The sequence below is a fragment of the Astatotilapia calliptera genome, chromosome 6, assembly GCF_900246225.1.
Source record: "Astatotilapia calliptera chromosome 6, fAstCal1.2, whole genome shotgun sequence".
Classification (NCBI taxonomy): domain Eukaryota; kingdom Metazoa; phylum Chordata; class Actinopteri; order Cichliformes; family Cichlidae; genus Astatotilapia; species Astatotilapia calliptera.
Genome location: NC_039307.1, coordinates 14,151,678 through 14,169,832, shown reverse-complemented (window position 1 = coordinate 14,169,832; position 18,155 = coordinate 14,151,678). Strand labels below are relative to the sequence as shown.

The window sequence follows — 18,155 nt, the reverse complement described above, 5'->3', positions numbered from 1 at the left end:
CCAGTGCAGGAGTAATATCAATTAATTTTCATTAACAACACAACGGATGTGTGTACAGGTGTGTGTGTTGGCTAAACACAAGACGTAGGTTGAGTGTAAAATAAACAGAAATATGCAGAAGAGAGTGTGAAAGAAAGCAAGATAAAGGGACACTCCAGCTCACCATAAGCCAACTCTTAAGTTGTCATGTCTTTGGTTTGTGTGCATGACTTATTTTGCACATTAAATCGTTTAAATGGGAAGAAGCATATAGCTCATTTCTATAATGCCTGCGGGTTTGTGTGAGAACAAGTGCATCTGTTCCAGATATGTGTCTAGACTAAACAAGGATGGTTTGAGCCTTACATGGCCAGAATAGTAAGCAGATTTTTTTTCTTAAATAAGAGAAGAGGAAAAACAGAGAGACAGAACATTTAAAGACCTTTAACCACAAGCCCTCACCACACCATTCAATTCCTCAGAGCTTTAAAAGCTGTGTGCTGCAATAGACTAAACTGCATAAATATGTGTCAATGTGCACATGCAGAGCCACATGTTTAATTTAGTCGCTTCATTTAGATAATGCACAGCTGTCTGGACATGTTTGCCATGTCTGCATGCATGTGTAAAAACTGTAGAATCAACAGTATCACTATCAGCACATCAGGAAAAATAACAAGACGTTGCATCAACAGTATCAATACCAAGAACAAAAAGCAAAGTTCAAAGTGAGTGTACCAATAGTAGTAAGGCAAGTCATTTTGAAAAACTGGTGGTCTGTGTGTCTGTGTGTGAGTGTGTTAGTGAGTTTGTGGGTACAGAAATGAGGCAGATGACTTAGAGGTTTGTGTCTGTAATGCTAAAGCAGGAAATGAGTTCAGTGTAAAGCCAAACAACCTTCTAGTAAACTAGGCAACCATGCTGGATACCCTTTTGCAAGACTGTGCAAGAGCAGTGTGTGTGTGTGTGTGTGTGTGTGTGTGTGTGTGTGTGTGTGTGTAGGGGAAGTTTTGTAAGGGTTTTGTGTTTATACTGAATGGCAGAGTGTGCTATGTGTATGAATATGACTTGCAGGAACTCAGACAATTCCAGTAATGCCTTTTTGTGTGTTTGGGTTGTTTTTATGTTTTTGCCTGTGTATGTGCACATCTTGGTTAGACCACAGAGTGGGCTCCATTCATGTGTCTAAATATGAATTCATGTATCTGCACAACACAGGAGGAGGACAAAGGCATAAAGCAAGGACCTGTCACAGAACATGCTTCCCTGTCCACTTTCTGTGGCTGAGATAAAGTATAATTTCTGCCATGTTGACTGCACAGTAAGTGGCTTGTCTGGAGCCTAAACTGTCTGCCTCTGGAAGTGGATAAATTTAAGTCCCCCGTCATAGTGAGGTAAAAGTATTGCACCAGGCTTTCTTAGGTTGTCAAGGTCCCTTTTGTGGCAACAATAATGCTGTTGTGGTTTTCGGAGGATTAGGGGGAATTTCATGAGCCAGAAATACCATTTAGCAAATCCAGAAAGGTGCTGGAAAGTATTCTGAATGCTTATGTGAAGTATTTAGCTTGACAGTTAGAAGCTGGAATAAGAGGCTGTCGCATCTGGGCCAACCAAACTACAACTGCTTGCATTCATGGAATTCATGCATTAATAGCTTCAATATTGCAGTTTGGATTAACAAAACACTTCAGTAAGTGACATTATTTGACAACTCCATAAGAGTTTTTTTTTGGAGAAAGACAAGCAGACTGGAACAGAGAAAAGGTTGGATACATATAAAAAGGGATAAATGTAACTCAGTGTGGTCTGGTACAAGTCTGACGGCCTGTGTTTAGGGCAGGCCAGGAAGACAGATTGAAGGAAAAGATGAGAATGACTGGAAGGAATGTTAATTTGATAGTCTGGACTTTGGTTAAGGGTATACGTGTCTGGTACTGCCAAAAAGTTAGGCAGGGTTAACAAGCATTTGGAATGCACAGAATATATTTGAAATAAAAGACCGTAACAGTGAGGTGACAGTCTTAAGCATGTAGATTAAGAACTGCTCATTTGAGAATGTGAGCATCTGTACAAGTATGTTGGGATCTTGTTCTGGGGCAACCAGTGATTATCTCATGCCATCATCAATCAGCAGCATGTTTCTTCCTCTTTTTTTTCCTGACAAGAAAGTCATTTTGCTTTAAATAGAACTATTGGCACTGATTTGGTCACAGGAGCCAGATGTCTGCAGCAAAAAATATTTGTGATATGTTATAAGGAGTTGCCATAAATCTCATAGCAATGAATGGCTGGCATATATGCTGTAGCAGGTTGCAGGCTAGGACACAGCTCACATGCTGCATGCCTACTGTAGCAGCAGGCATGCTATCTATTGCTGCAACCAGCAGAGGCACAGGAAAGACGAGTGTCAAGTCTGAAACCTAGGCTGTCTGGAGACATTTGGTTTGATTCACACATTTGTTTATGTGCGATAAGTTCAGTGCAGAATGTGTGAACAAAGGTTAACCTGGCATACCTAACTGAATCACACTTCAATAACAATCCTGACAGGTCACCTTATGGCAAAAGATGTACAAAAACAGAACACTGACCTGTTTTCAGTCAATGCGAAAGAAACACCTAAATTCATACTTACAATAATACAAATAGCTACTTACAGCCCGTGTCTTTGAGTCTGTTAATGGCATTGGACAGGAGGCGTACACAGCCCAGGAAACCCGCGCCCTGCTTTTTGTGGATCTTCTTGTGGTTCCATACACTGATGGTTATGGAGTCGGACTTTCCAATGTATCTGATGGGGTGAGAGAAAGAAAGTGAAAAAAAGACAGCTCAATAAAATAGAAACAATGAGTAATAACAAAGCTTTTAAGTCTTGACACTGTACTTGGAAAAAAAAGTTCCAAGACGTGTGCTTAGAGGCTCAACCCTTAAGAAGAGTGATATGAAATTGAATGAACTCACAAGTTAAAATAACCCTGCGCTCCAGAGATTTCCTAAAAATTATTACAGTTACTAAAAACTAAGCCAAAAAGAAGAAACACAAAACCATAACCTTCCATTTTACATGTACTTCTCTCTGAACCTGTCACAGAGTTTTAGATGTACACTTTGTAATGAGGCTGATTAGTGCATCACATTTAAAAGTAACTTCTGTCCCTGTGTGTGTGCGTGTGCGTGTGTAGAATCAGCACCGCTGAGGCCAGTCTAGTCGTGGTTTAAGGAACAGAGGAAGTCCCCGCGATGTGCTTCACCGCTGTCTGAGGCTTAGACAGCTCTTACAGTAAACACAATATTCAAATGCACAATCTCACATTCACTAACACACACGTAATTACAGTCTAGCAGCTGTTTTGCTATTATGCTGCATCGCAGTGGCATGGAGGGGATTTTCCTGCTCAACACATCAAAACATATAGGTTTGGTATAAAAGCCAAAACAAGGATGTTGGTAAAATGATAAGATATTCTTATGACCAGAATCCAGTAGCACATTGGCACACCGTTTGCTTCCCAGTAAATATTAACGTGTGGTTCACTGCGCATGTTTGTTAAAATCTCACTCTAATACTTTAACACCATTTGATGGCAAATTTTTTGAACGAATAGACCATTTTCTTTGCCACAAAGCATCAATTAAGCTCCAGTTTTTTAACATAAAGAAGAGTTAATTATACAGCATATTTGCCAGGGTGTTGATATTGACACAAAATGATTAGGATCATTAAATTTTCGGTTCTTTAGTTCCTGCTTTTTGTGTGCTGGGGTAAAAAGAAACCATACTTTTTTTATGTTTTCTTTCTACACAGTGTGGTTTACATTAAACAGGTCTCTTGATGCGGAGGTATGCTGTGCAAAGCACCACCTCAAGGCAACAGATTTAGAAGAGAGAAAAAAAAAGCTAAATTGCTGACAAGACTATGAAAGAGTGTCGCAAGATAAGAGAAGTTGAAAAAGTCATTTCCTGACTCACAAAAACATACTGACATAACACTTCAAACAATCTCGAATTTAGCAACAGTGAGGCACTGTCTGATGGTAGTCTGTCTGATGAAAGTTGAGTAAACTTTGCAGGACGGTTTATGACTTGAAATGCTGATATGACACATCTCTAAAGTGTGAATTAACCAAGGCTTCCTGTTTTCAATAGATGATTCCTGGGACAGATGGGATGTGAAAACAAGTGCAGGCCCCTAAAGTTCTCACTGAAAATCCTTGAATTTTTTCCAAAATCTATCTTCATCAATTATTTCTTATTGCTCAAAAGAAAATTGTCTTTATGTTGCTATGCTAACTTCTTTCCCGTAACTCTTCATCTCTTTCATGAATTCAAAACAAACGATGATGATAACATGGAAAAAATACAGAAACTTAAAATGTAAAGAGCATAGAGGATCAATAAGGATTCAGCCCTTGTTTTTGTCACAAATTTTTATTAACAATTTATAAAATCAATAAAATTCTTAACTTGTTGGAGATGACTGACTCGGCATTGTGATCGTCCAATCACATTCTGTGTAAACACAGCCTCAAAAGACGATCTTCAGCTGAACTTTAACACACAGTGTGAAAATGTTGTGTTTTGAACAGTTTTTTTTTTTCTGTTCTCATCTGTACGAAAAGCACTTTGGCTCAATGTACTGATCACTACAGATAAAAATGAGATACAAACTTTATTGTCAAAACCCAAGTTTAAAGGGTAATTCTACAAAAAAGAAAAGTATTTAAGGAGAAACACTGTTAAATATGCACAGTTTATCACTGTGTTAGGAAACCCTCCCAGAAACCTTTATTTTTGCTCGAATTCTTTGGTTTATTTACGCACTGAGCACTGTGTATCTGACATCATTCTCAATAAGTCACACAGATGCTAGCACGCGCATAACACATGAAGTTAATCTAGTGGTCTGAGGCGCCTTCGTCATGTTTTTATGAAAAAATAAAAAAGGTTACTGGCCTAAATTTGGGACAATACTCTGTGTGTGTCTCTCTCATCCACATACACATTTATGGAAAGAAAAATACAAGGATATTAGCCACAGCAGCAGCAAAATTAGCACTTTTTTATTAAACTATAGGCAGGTAAATTTGATGTAGAGGTAATGCCTGTGTCAAGCGATCTATATTGAGGAGAGTTGGGTTGACAACTACTACCAATATATTATTGATCTGGATGTCAACAAATGCCAGAAGGAATCAACGCTAATGCCATCTATGTGTTCAACACTTTACACATCCTAATTGAACAAGATTTGATTTGTTCCCAGTGATAAAGACGGCTGAATTACATAAGGCTGTACAACACAACATGTACAGAATTTAACGTCTCTCGGGGAAAGGCAGAGGGAGCAGCAAGCAAACCCAATACTCCCAACTAAAGTAATGTGAAGACTTGTACTGAAAAGCCTGGAAATAAGAGGCCAAGCATGAAAAGACAACCTGCCAAAACAAGACCTGCATACTGCAGAGTTCATAAACTTTCAACACTTACTAGATTTTTTTTTTTTGTGTCCTCAAATATCTTCTGTGCAGGACACCAAGGTGAATTATAGTGTGTAAATTGTAGTCTAAAAAAGCAAATAATTATTTTAGTGTATTTACAATAACAAGGCCCCTGTCAGGACCAGTGTCATGCTGAAAAAGACTCCACCTCCTAAAGCTAGAGGCTGAGGTTGGGGGTGTGGTGAGCTGGCGATCTGCCAAGCCCACACTCCCATTTGCTTTCTGTGGCATGTTAGCCATTTCCTGAACCAGAGGAAGAGGCCAGGGGTCACGGGTGGGGAATACACCCTCTCTGAGACGGTGGGGAAACAGAGAGGGGAGGAGAATTATGTAAACGGAGGGAACCTGAGGTCATTGTTGACAGAGCAAAAATATTCGAATTGTCCATCTGTAGAGAAATGAGAAACCCTCACACATGCATGTTCACCGAAAGTGTATTTACTTTAACATTTGCATTAATTTAAGGCTGTGTGCACGATTAATATTTCTATTATTATAAATTACTGTTATTCATTACATAAAAAGTAACTCGCACACTTCGATGCTGTTGAAAAGAAGCAAACATAGAGACAACTGTCAGAATCGAAGAAGCTGTGACGGCAAAAAACGAGGATGAACTAAACCAATTGCTAGACAGTGAGCCAACATACCAATTGTGATACATATTTTCACCCTGTAACTTGACACTGTCTTTCTTTTGGACTTCATGTGTGCATCTATTTCTTCATGACTCATTCTTCAGGCCCCTTATTTCCTCTCATTTTCTTCAGTTACCACAGTTTCATCTCTTCATCTCTCACCAGTGCATAGGGATAATCAAAAGTGGGGTTTACTGTGATCAGTTCTTGAAATGGCCTGTCAACACAATCCTCGGTAGAGATTAACATTCAGAGTGCACAGCCCCAGTGAAATCAATATCTGAGACCACAGAAAAGATGATGAACACATTATTTTATACTTGATCTGAAACCGTAACAAACAGAAGGTGTTTTTAAACATTGGGGACAGAAAGAAAACGAAAGGAGCCCGCCCTTGTTGAAGGAGCAGGTTTCAAGATTTAAGTTGCATAGTGTTACAAAGGCTGATGATATGTGGCTAATCCTAAAAGAGATTAAAATAAAGTAGAGCTTTAAATGTGTGCGATCCACATTTAGTTGAGACAAAGCTAGCTTGCCAAAAAAAGTCTTCAGATTCACACAGAAGACCTTTCTGGAGTTATTTCCACAAATGCTCCGGAAGTAGACATAACCTGTTACTTTAGAGCACCATATCAATACAAGTTGGCTCCCTCCACATAAAATGTAATGAAAATACCTTTTGTGAGGCCTGTGGTATGGAACGCCTGAAATGTTACGCTACAGGTTTTGTTTTTATGTAATTGATCAGGTTGGTTTGTTTTTTTAACAGGGGAAAGATACAAATCAATCTACCTTCCTTCCACACAAAGACATGTGAGTGAGCAAAATCAGTACACTACATTCCTTCCTTCTATGTTTCTTTTGACCATTTTGAATTTGATTGATAGTAAACGCACACTTTTACAGCATTTGTTTCTTAATTAGCCACAAAGAGTAAGCAGCAATCTGGCACACGGCTTCTCCTGTTGACTTACAGATCATAATGTTGATTCCATTTTGGGTCCAGCGTATTTCTCACAGTATCTGTAGAGTGGCATTGTCCTGAACCATCCACCACCACTTTGGCAAAGGGATCTGGCAACCCTGTAAAAGTGGACAAACATTTTGTTTAACCTTTGTACAAACCCTGTGGGTACACCAATCATGGAGGCACTAGAGGTGACACAGTTTTTAACCCTTATTTTTGTCACTCCTTTGAGACTGCAGTGACAAGTTTATCTGGTTGTCCTCATTTACAGACAGTCAGGTTGGCAGCTACACCACTACTTTGTGAGAGTTCCTCTTAAAATTACATGTTGATTTTCTCTGCATTCCCCCCCTGCTTTTTAACTGTAATAATAATCTGCTGTAGTCCATAAACATTACATTTTTCCCCATATGATGATAATATCCCTGCAGTGTCTGACTAAAACTAAACTCAGGTTCATGTGAAGGTCATGAAACCAGCAGAGACAGGAGGATGGATACATGTGTTGCTGTGTAAGCTTGTGGGTAAATATATGGACACTATAAAGAAAGTTATTAGTCTAATCAAGCGTCTTGTTTTGTACGTTTTGGTTAGCTTCCTATTTCATGCTATAACTGATAATACACCTATTAAACAGGTATTTGATAAGATAAAATACTAACTTTAATGCTCTTTATCTTATGTTTAAGATGAAGGATTTTTTAAAAAGTAAGAAAGTACAATTAAAATCTTCTCACGGGCTACTGTATTTTGTGAAACATTTACACAACACATGGAACATATGAAGCAATATGCAGAAAAACTTTACGACAAGTCTGTTCACAGTATCTCACTCATTTGGAAATCTGATAAGAGATTCTTCATGGTGTATTTATCTTAGGGTCCCTGTCTAGGTCTGTGCATGCATGTGTATGTTTTTTTAAACTGCCGAGGTATGAAACTCTGAGCGCAGACACTTTACACAAGATAAACCTGTTTAGTCACTCAGTGGTGTCTTGGAATTTCCTTTGTTGTGGTTGTGCATTTGTGTATATACATAAGAGCATTTTTTTTTTTTTTTTAAGACAAAAATGAAGTACAAGCTGCTTTTGGCAGTTCAGTGCTTTCAGAGAAACCATAATTTCCAACTGAAGTAAAAACAGTGCATTTCTTGGCTGTATACTTTGGCAGCGTTTCTGCAGTGCAGTGTACTGCAAGCCCAGTGGCCGGCTGAGTCTGAGTCAACGCCAGGCCTGGCCAAAGCACTGGGCAATTTATTTTTAAATATATTTTTAAGTTGTTTTTCCCCTTTTTTTAATAAACATAAGCTGAGCTGTTAGAGCTAATGTAAGGTATGTTTTAATCCTACTTTTACATTGCAAATTTTTAACTATAACAGCTGGAAATCAAAAAGGTTTTAAAACAATTTTTTTGTAGTCGTTTACTTGATGATTTTGGATTTAAATTCAATAATTAAGGTATGTAAACCTTTGAGGGTAGTTAACCAATGAGTTTACGTTTTAATTAAAACAAACAAACAAACAAGCTAAGTATAAACTTCGTCCTTGCATGCTCTTAAACTAAACTGTAAATGTAACCACTAAATCTAGTACTATTATTATTTACAGTATTTCATGGGTTTGACTAAAATAGCGATATCCATCCTGTCCAATTAAAGTCTTTTAGTTTGGTTTTTATGTGCCAGTGAGCCACATTCCTATTACCAGAATTTGGGTTAGCATTGGGTCCTAGTGTGTACCAGGGCTCCTGTTGTGTTTAATAGACAGATGGCTCCTAAGGGACTTCTTTTACAGTTTTCCCAGTTTTACTTCAAAATGCTGCAAGCCACCACTGCTGACAAAGCATTCTAATGTACAAGAGAGGAAACAGGACAGGAATAGCATCTTATAAATAAAAATAGTTTTTACTTACGAAAGAAGTCTTTCTTTGCCAGGTTCTTTGCACACAGAACTGGGAAAAAAAAAGAAACAGATATTGTTTTCTTTTACTTTTTTTTTTTGCCAACAAATGCAAAAAAAACAAAACAAAAAACAAAGTGATTCAGATATATTTGCCACAATAATTTTGAAACAGCATTCCAACAATATTCGGTATCATTTAAAAAAATTCTTTCCTTATTTTTTTATATTTAGCCATATTTAAAGAAATAATGGCCACAAATATGTTTCATATATGTCAAAAAGCTATTATAAAAAACACAATATACATAATGTATAAATGCTTGACATCTTAAATAATAACTTTCTCTCTCTAATTTTAGTAGATTTTCATTAATTATTTTTTAAGTTTCTAAGGCTGAATAGGTACTACTCTCTTTTGGCCTACATCTTGGTTTGTCCATTTTCACAGTCCCTCACAGGCTGAGACACTTGTTAAGAGTTTCTCACTGTAAAATATTGAACAGACAAGCTCTTTTTCTTGTAGCAAGCAAGCCTATGGGGGTTTGCAACACGAACTGCATACACTAGCTTTCAAAAGAAACAAGAGGGATACTAAAAGTATGTCCCATGCTTGGCTATGGTTATACCCTTTAAGATGTTTTTTTAATTCTTAATTTTCCTACTCCTAAATATTTTGTACTACATGCTATAGAATATAAGTGAAATTAAGCTCTGTCTGGAACTGGCTGGACAATCTTATGATGCTTACAGAGTAAGACAAAATAGGCCAAGCATAGAAGGAAAAGAGGGGGAAAAAAGAAGAAAAAAAACGAGCGGTGGCAGAGAAAACTTGCACAATGAATGTTTAGAAAAAAACAACAGTGAAAAGGTGAAAGATGCAAAAGGAAGTTAATAAGCACCCTTCACTGCCAGCAGACAGACCAAGATCCCTATCACAAAAAGGCACTAAAGAAACACACACTATTCAGTCTCTCTGCTTTTAGCCATCCATGTATTTTAATATTCACTGCTTTCTATTCATGGTCCTGGGCAAGCCCTGCCAATACATTACTAATACAGGTACAGGTAACTTCTCTCTTTCCAAATAGCTTCACTGAGTTTTAGTCTTTGAGCAAGAAAGCAAACACCACAGTTAATCTAGAACAACTTAAACAGGAGGTAGTGCAAATCTGCTGAGCCCAAGGCAGCTCAATGAGCTGTAAAGGTATAACATCTGCTTACAAACACAAGTCTCATCTTTTGCTGCATATAAGCTTTCCTTGTCTCGAAATAAAAAGAAGAAACCCAAAAAACAGAATTGATTGTAAGCCATGCCCCCTTTCTGTTTTCTTAGCCTCAACTGAGAACTTTAATTTCTGATGAGTCCAAAAGGTAAGTTTCCGGTAGAGGAGCTGTTGTGTAATGCTTAACCGGCACCTACTTGCAGCAGAAAACAGGACGATAGCTATACTATACACAGCGTAGGTTAAAAGCTGCCATTGATCAGACGTTTCAAGCTTCAAAGTTGTATTGTCATATGCACAATAAAGAAACATGTTTCCCCGTGCAAAGAAATTCTCTTTGCCCTCCACAACAAATGCCAAACAAAAACACACACATATAAAAGCTATAGTATAAACAATAACTAAGACATACAAAAACTATTCTGGAAACTCCATATTAGAAATATAGTACAGACTATGAAAAAAATATATAACTATACAAATGCAGCAATAGACTATATACCTAGGCACTATGGATAAAGGCATTATAAAGCAATTATAAAGCAATACTACCAACTCAGACTGCCTACTGCATACATCATTTACTATTTGATTCAGTACAGCAAATAAACAGTTTCTTATGCATTTGTCAAACTAGAAGTTTTCAAACGCATTAAGACAAGCCAAAACAGTGGGCATCTATTGTGTACATGGATTATATAACAGATTGCGTGTGTGTGTGAGAAACTGCCACTAATGAGCACTACTTCCGATAAAGATATGAGGCCGACTTGAGAAACAAACCTAGCATTACAGCCATTGCATGTGGAGACTTTGACAGTGACCAAAATGATACAGTCAATCAAATCAGAATCACAGCACAGGAACAGACAATCTCAACACAAACCAAACTGCGTTGACTGGATGAACACTAACCATCCACTTGTCAGGGGAAAATACACAGCCAAAGCCAACAGGTGCAGGCCAAATCAGAAGCAGCCAAAATAACCTCGCATGGGACAAAATGGACACGGTTATGTTGGCCAACAAGTGAAAAACAAGAGGTCTGAAATCTTGGCAGGACATATGTGAATAGATGCTACAACTGAAAGACTAAATACTGCAACAACAAAAAACAAAAACCCTCCAGAATGATCAGGATAGGCATGAAACCCATGCTTCAGGGTATTTGTAGAACTCTATAATGCAGATGTATTTCAAGGTGTTAGCAGTACAAACTTGGTCAGAAAGCTCATTTGCTCTTCTGCTTTGAAATTCTTGCCTGCTAAATATAATCAACATAGTCAATCCAAAATGAGTAACTGAGTAAAAGCTTTGATCATTCTGTCCACAAAAACAAAAACAAAAAAAAAAAAAAGTCTTTAGTTTGTTCCTGATTATAGGGCACAATTTGCTGTGGTTATTCACAACAACTGAAGCTTTTAATAATAAATATTTAAAAGTAAAGTCATAGGCATCACCTCTATCCCATTTATTTGCTCTTATGTAGGCGTTATCAATTGTATCTCTATATCTATATATCTCTATCTATCTATAGATATATATCTATATATCTAGATCTATATCTCTATATCTCTATCTATAGATATCTATAGATATATAGTTGTTATATTCTATATAACACATATTCTGAAGTGAATTCATAAGTGAATTTCAAATATATCATTACGCAAACTGGAGACAGGTTGTCATTTAGAGGTCAGGAGCCAGGCTGGTAACCTCAACAAAATCTGGAGTGTAGACCCGACAGCAGTGTGCGCTCACCAGTGCTGAAGAGGCAGCACAGATTAGTAGCTAGCAGGTTAAATTGGGTGCACTTGGCTCTTAAGTTACCAAACTGTGTTAGTGAAAATTAAGGGATTAATCTGCACACTGCTCCACTGTCTCAGCCATAATTACGACAGGGCGAAAATCCTCTTTCTTGTTATCAATGGCCTCTCACTAACTGTGCTGCCAGGCACATCAGAATAAAGCTACTGATAGTGCTTAATATGTTCAAGGGGGTGTAACTTGCACAACAAATCAATAATCAGTGAAATAAGACAAACACAAGATCTAAGAGGGATAGAAATAATTACTGCAGGTAACTATGTTACTGGTGATTTTCTAAATTTGTGCTGTAAGATCATGGGAGGGAACAAGACAATATTAAAAGTGACATTTCATGAAACAAATAGTTCTGGACTGTAACCCATATGGACATGTGAGTTTGTACTAAGTGCTTTTTAGAGAAAAGATCTTCATTATTGATGAGCTAATGAACTTCTCACCCTTCAAATCAGGGAGAAAGCATCCTCCTCCAATTAGCTTCTTAAGGAGAACTGAGATCCAAAAAATACATAACTGGTACCAGAATACATAAAATAAAATTGTGACTTAACTGGCACCAAACATGACTTTAGGTACATTTTGTATTCATCATAATGCTCTTAGAAAACATGAATTTGGCACAATCTTAATATGGACTAAATACAATATAACAAAAATTAATTTTCAATAACGCTGTCTCACATAAACGGGACTTTGTACAACTAAAAGAAAAGATTAAAAAAAAAAAAAAAAAAAAAACACACACACACACACACACACACACACACACACACACCAAAGAAGCTCCTATTTGAGCTTTTATTCAGCTTTTATTACTACTACCCCAGATCAGATTTCTATATCAATTTACAGCCTTCCCATAAGGATTTAGAAAATATGCCGAAATATTTTTATAACCTTATCTACACATATGCACACTCTTCCACTGTGAACTACAATCACCAATGAGTCAAATCTCACACTGTGCCCTCTAGGGATCCGACAGTGTTAAATAGCTGCCACGTGAGCAGGCAAGCCATGGCTGGCAGGAGACCAGACTCATTCAGATCCTAACACAGAAAGCTAGGTCAACTAGGAAACAGTAAACCACCAAGAAGCCCTGGGGTGAGGCTGTCCTTTGTGTTGTCTATGGGTCATCATCCCAACCATAAAACCTAATTTTAAAAGCAAGGGGAAAGATAATAAGTCTGACTGAATACTTGCGCAGTCACAAATGACAACCACTAACTGTCATTTTCTCTCTATTGTTTAATGAAAGAATTTCAGAATTCCTGGTATTTTAGATGTATGATTTTCAGCACATCTCCTGTTTTAATAATTCTGTTTAGCTGCTGATGTTATACCAAGATTTTTCACAATTCACTTAACCTTAAATACAGGTTACAGTTGTAGACATTCTTGGTAGGTAATCTTAAGACTGGAAATACTAACAGTACATACTAAAACAATAAATAATAATCCCTATAGCTATTTTGATTGCTCTCTTTTCCTAGTCTTGCAATAACATGAAGTTTTGATGATTAACTTACATCAAAAATCAGTTCAGTTAAAAACCTCAAGAGATTTGCATCTATTTTCACACTTCTCACTGCAGTGTTTGAATAATCAACTTTAAACATGGATAGCCAATATTCCACAGTATTTTTGTTAAAAATCATAGTCACATGCTGTGCTTGAAAAAATACTTTTAATAATACAGATTCTTGGGGAAAAGATAAATAAATAAATAGCTTCCTCCTAACATAGTCCTCTGACCACCCAATATTGCTCTCATCTTAAACAAAGCTGTGGTAGCAGTTAAAAGTTCAAAATGGGGTCAACTCTACTCCATTGTTTATTCAAAATGATTTAAAGGAGCAGCTGCTGTTTTGGGATAATTTGCAAGTGGATCACCACATTACACAGGCTAAAATAAGCCAGTGAAACAGCTACCCCAAACCAAACTTACCCATCTAAGCAATTAACATAGAAGGATAATGTTTTTACCACTGTCTGGTAGATAAGGGATGTGGAGACACACAGTGCCCTTTCACTAATCCAGACAATATGTCTGTACATTTCAGAGGTCAACGGTACCACTTCCCCAGGGGAAATGGAAGTATACCATTTAAAGCCCATGAAAACCTTCCAAACCTACATTTGAATGTGTTAAAACGAGGACACAGGCTATAAACAACTAACAATTAAATGGCTTTTAATTAGAGCAGGGCGATGTGACCAAAAATATTCATCACGATATACATTTGAAAATTGGCGATAACGATATAACTGACGATATAATTCACACTAGACAAGACACTTTACAACTCCACAACTTTATTAGTGCGAAACAAACCAAAACGAAACAAAAAAACATCAATGTATTTTCACTTAAACAAGCAGCTGGTTTTTTTTTTTTTTTATGTGCATTAAAGTTATATAAAAATTTAACAGTGCAAATGCAAATTCGTTGCTGGCAGTTTAACCAAAAGGCATTTCCAGTGGAAATTGGCCGACATATCCTCAGCATAACCACGTATAATATCCACAAAACCTAAGAGGTTACACACACACACACACACACACACACACACACAAACAAGGCTCCTGCCTACGATAGCCGTAATGCTTATTCCGCCATGTGCGTATAAAAACAAAGGCACTGCGCATGCGCGTTTTACCCGTATTCTATTGCAGTATTTTCTTATTGTTGCCCAACATCATACCGGTATTACCGTGAACGGTATGATATGGCCCAGCCATACTTTTAATTACTTTTCCTTACAATGCAATTTTTGTCCAATCATCTCAGGTTAAGTCAGGATTCCATCTTCTCAGATTATAAAATGATTTCATATGGTGATACTTTCATTTGCTACAACAGAGGAAATTTTTAAAATATTTTCAATTATAATATAATAATGTGTACAAATTACATCTTACAACTGAAAAAAAAAATGTATTGCTCTTCATTGCCACCCATGCAATTTCCATGAATTCACATTTGGTTATAATTATACTGTGAATTAAAAAAAAGAAAAGGTAACAAAATATTATGAGTGTCCTTTGATCACAAAGGGAGGCACTTTTGTAACATCTCCACCTGTCAGAATAAAAAAGTGTCAAGCTAAAGGTTGGTATTAGTTCTGGTCATAAGGTGAAAGATCATAAACAGACACATGCGGGGGGCGCCGGGTGATTCTGACTTTTTTTCCCTCAAGGGACCCTGCACAAGAAGTCATCAACAGTTGTTAAATGCCCTGCATTTGTTCGGAAAAGGGGTGAGGGGTGGGATGTGGGATCGGACTCCAAATCCTTTGAGTGTCCCGTGAGCCTAACGGTCAGAATAGATCGCAAGTTAATCAGTTTAATTCCGGTCGAGTACTTCTGTTGCAAAGGACCAGAGTAAAATCTCAAAAATATTAATAAAGAGAACCTTGACATGATACAAGCCTGGCAACTGCACCACAAACTAAATGTAATTGCTTGATCTGTCAATCAATGAATAAATGTTAATACATTGACCAAACTGCCTGCAGACCCTGACAACGTAAAGATGAATGGAAAAAAAAATATATTTATAAAAAGGGATGACAAGAAAAAGGGCATGAGCTGCATTAGAGTTCACAAATGTTTGTGATTTGCAATCACCAGTTCACTGCACAACTACCAGCATGCCTCTAGCCTACTGCATTCTCAGATAGAGCAGAGCTGGGTTGCGCTGTCCGAGTAACCCCAGTAGATGACTGTGTGATTGCGCACAGCTAACACTACAGCCAAATGCAGCCATTTTGTGGTCCATTTGCTCAATTAATTATCCAGCAGCAATCCAAGGACAGTACAGTCAACAAATGCTGCATCAGCACGACCCTGCTGTTGAACATGCAGGGAACACTCTTTTGAAGAGCCTTTTTCTGTATCATGTTCATTGTTTCAAGTTCAGTTTAGTGCATATTTGCCTTAAGTTGTGATGATTAAACTAATGTGCAAGTTTACTGCTGTGCTGGTATTTAATTTAGATAGCATTAAGCCCATCGAGCTTCAGAGTTACCAAATATTAGCATAGTAAACTGTGTGGCGCAAAAGAAAATGTTCAACACTGTTGACTTTGAAAAGAAGCCCGGTGAAAGCTCAGGTCTCGCTAAAACTCATGCAGGGCCGGGTGAGAAAAGGCTTCTGTTATGCAAGCACTTTAAATATTTTTAAGCAGAATCCCAGTTTTCTGCCAAAAAAGGCATTCTCACAAACAAATAAACAAACTGAAAAAAAAAAAAAAAAAAAAAAAAAAAAAAAGGTTCAATGACCCAACAGGCAATGACTCACTAGAAAGCACAAAGTGGAATATAATCCGTTGGGGCTGGATTAAACACAACACAGCCAGAATAAGGAGGAGGTCAAATGCAATTCACAAGCTGAGTCATATTTAACAGCTTATGCCAGGGTGTCAGGTTTGACTATTAACTAGGATATTTTAAACCTCATTGCATTAGCAACATAAAGCTAACAAAGAATTCCTGTCAAATATGCAGGGTACAAACAAAGACAAAAAAAAAAAAAAAAAAAAAAAAACATGGTGAAAGTCATAATCAGCATTTTTTTAGTTACTACCTGTAATGTAAATAGTTGGAAACATTATTTGCTAACTTAAACTGTGGTTAGTGAGGGCACAAACCCTAATCTTGGCTGAACTAAGCATGGAGACAGTTAGGGCTTTTTAAGGAGGGGCAAAACAGCACAGCAATTAAAAAAATGATAAAGAAATATAAATGGGTGTGGTTGTACCAAGAGCTGTATCATTTTAGTCCGATGAGCTTGTTTTCACAATTGCTGGAAATTAAATGGAGGACACTCACCCAGCTCTAAATGATGATAAAAGTGAATCATTTCTATAGGATTTCTATAGAGACAACTACTTCAATAATGCACTGGCTTGCATAGTCATTCAAGTATGCATCTATAGCAACAATGTAAGTGACTTCAGGGACAGAAAGTTGCACAAAAACATATCAGATTTGGAAGATTAACAATATAGAGGGGAAAAAATGAATACTTTTCTACTTTACCAAGTCTTGTCTGCCAAGTAATGAAATGTGTTTATGGCCCATAGCCAGAATTTTATTACTCTCGCCTCTGAACACATTTCACCTGCTGCCTGCCAATGTGGGTTGAGAATAAAGCTTCAAGCTGCTAAACTAAGCTGCTTGAGACCATGTTAACATCCCCTTTTTCAATTTGGAAAAACAAACAAACAAAAACACAACAACAACAGAAACATAATAAAAGTCTGGCCAATGAAGGACTGTATTTACAAAAAAAAAGTTCAACATTATTCCACACCAAGGTACACCAAGCCATACTACCAGTTTGCAGAGTTTATGAACACTGGGATTAAATGTCTCTAACATCTAAGCAAACTTACATCTAAAATGACCAAAGTCTACAAGACTGCCATTGCTAGGAGTGACTCTGTTAAGACAAAGTAATTAAGGAACCTGCATATTTTAATGAAAATATTTAGTGCCAAGAGCTGTATAGATATTTTTTCCTACCTCTGTAATATACACGGTTGCATCGTGGTAGCCTTTGTGATAATGATAATAAGAGGGAAGGCCTTCAACTTCCCCCACAGATTTGGCTCTATTATGACTCTTACAACTCCCTTATGCAGTCTCATTCACAGTATTGTTTAAAAGTTAAACCAAACATTTCCACTTCCCTTCCTCGCTTACTTGCTCACTGCAATACACTGCAATACAAGGAATAGAGCTCATGAGGGGAAGACGTCAGCACAAGTTGTCTATATGCAAGTTTATCTTACACTCTCCAAAAAATAAATATACATAAAAATAAAATAATGATGATGTGGTATGAATAAGCATTTATGGGTCTCCAAAACCTAATCTACACTTCCTCTATAAAACCATTACTCGATTTCTCAGCCTCCTACACTGAGCCTTCCTTGAGCCCAGTAAATGCGCAGGATGCCAATTGTGTCACTCAGTTGAGAGGCCAGTAGACTACAGCTGACACTCCCCCTCCTCTCTGCTCCCTGAGGAGATGCCAACAATTTGCAGGCAGGAATTTAGAGTGAATGTAGTCACTACATAGAGAGGGGTGAGAAGGTAAAGGCAAAATGTTCA

General features: G+C 37.4%; 1 protein-coding gene across 2 annotated transcripts in view; it reads right to left on the bottom strand.

The window, feature by feature from the left end:
- The window catches only part of LOC113023951 (E3 ubiquitin-protein ligase SMURF2-like), a 60,670-nt gene that overhangs the window by 25,267 nt on the left and 17,248 nt on the right, over positions 1-18,155 (bottom strand). For both annotated transcript variants that reach the window (XM_026170452.1, XM_026170453.1), the window contains exons 2-4: positions 8,994-9,032; positions 7,090-7,198; positions 2,637-2,770 (exon numbers count right to left, since the gene is read on the bottom strand). In XM_026170452.1, coding sequence (XP_026026237.1) covers positions 2,637-2,770; positions 7,090-7,198; positions 8,994-9,032 — 282 coding nt within the window. The remainder of the gene's footprint in view (positions 1-2,636; positions 2,771-7,089; positions 7,199-8,993; positions 9,033-18,155) is intronic.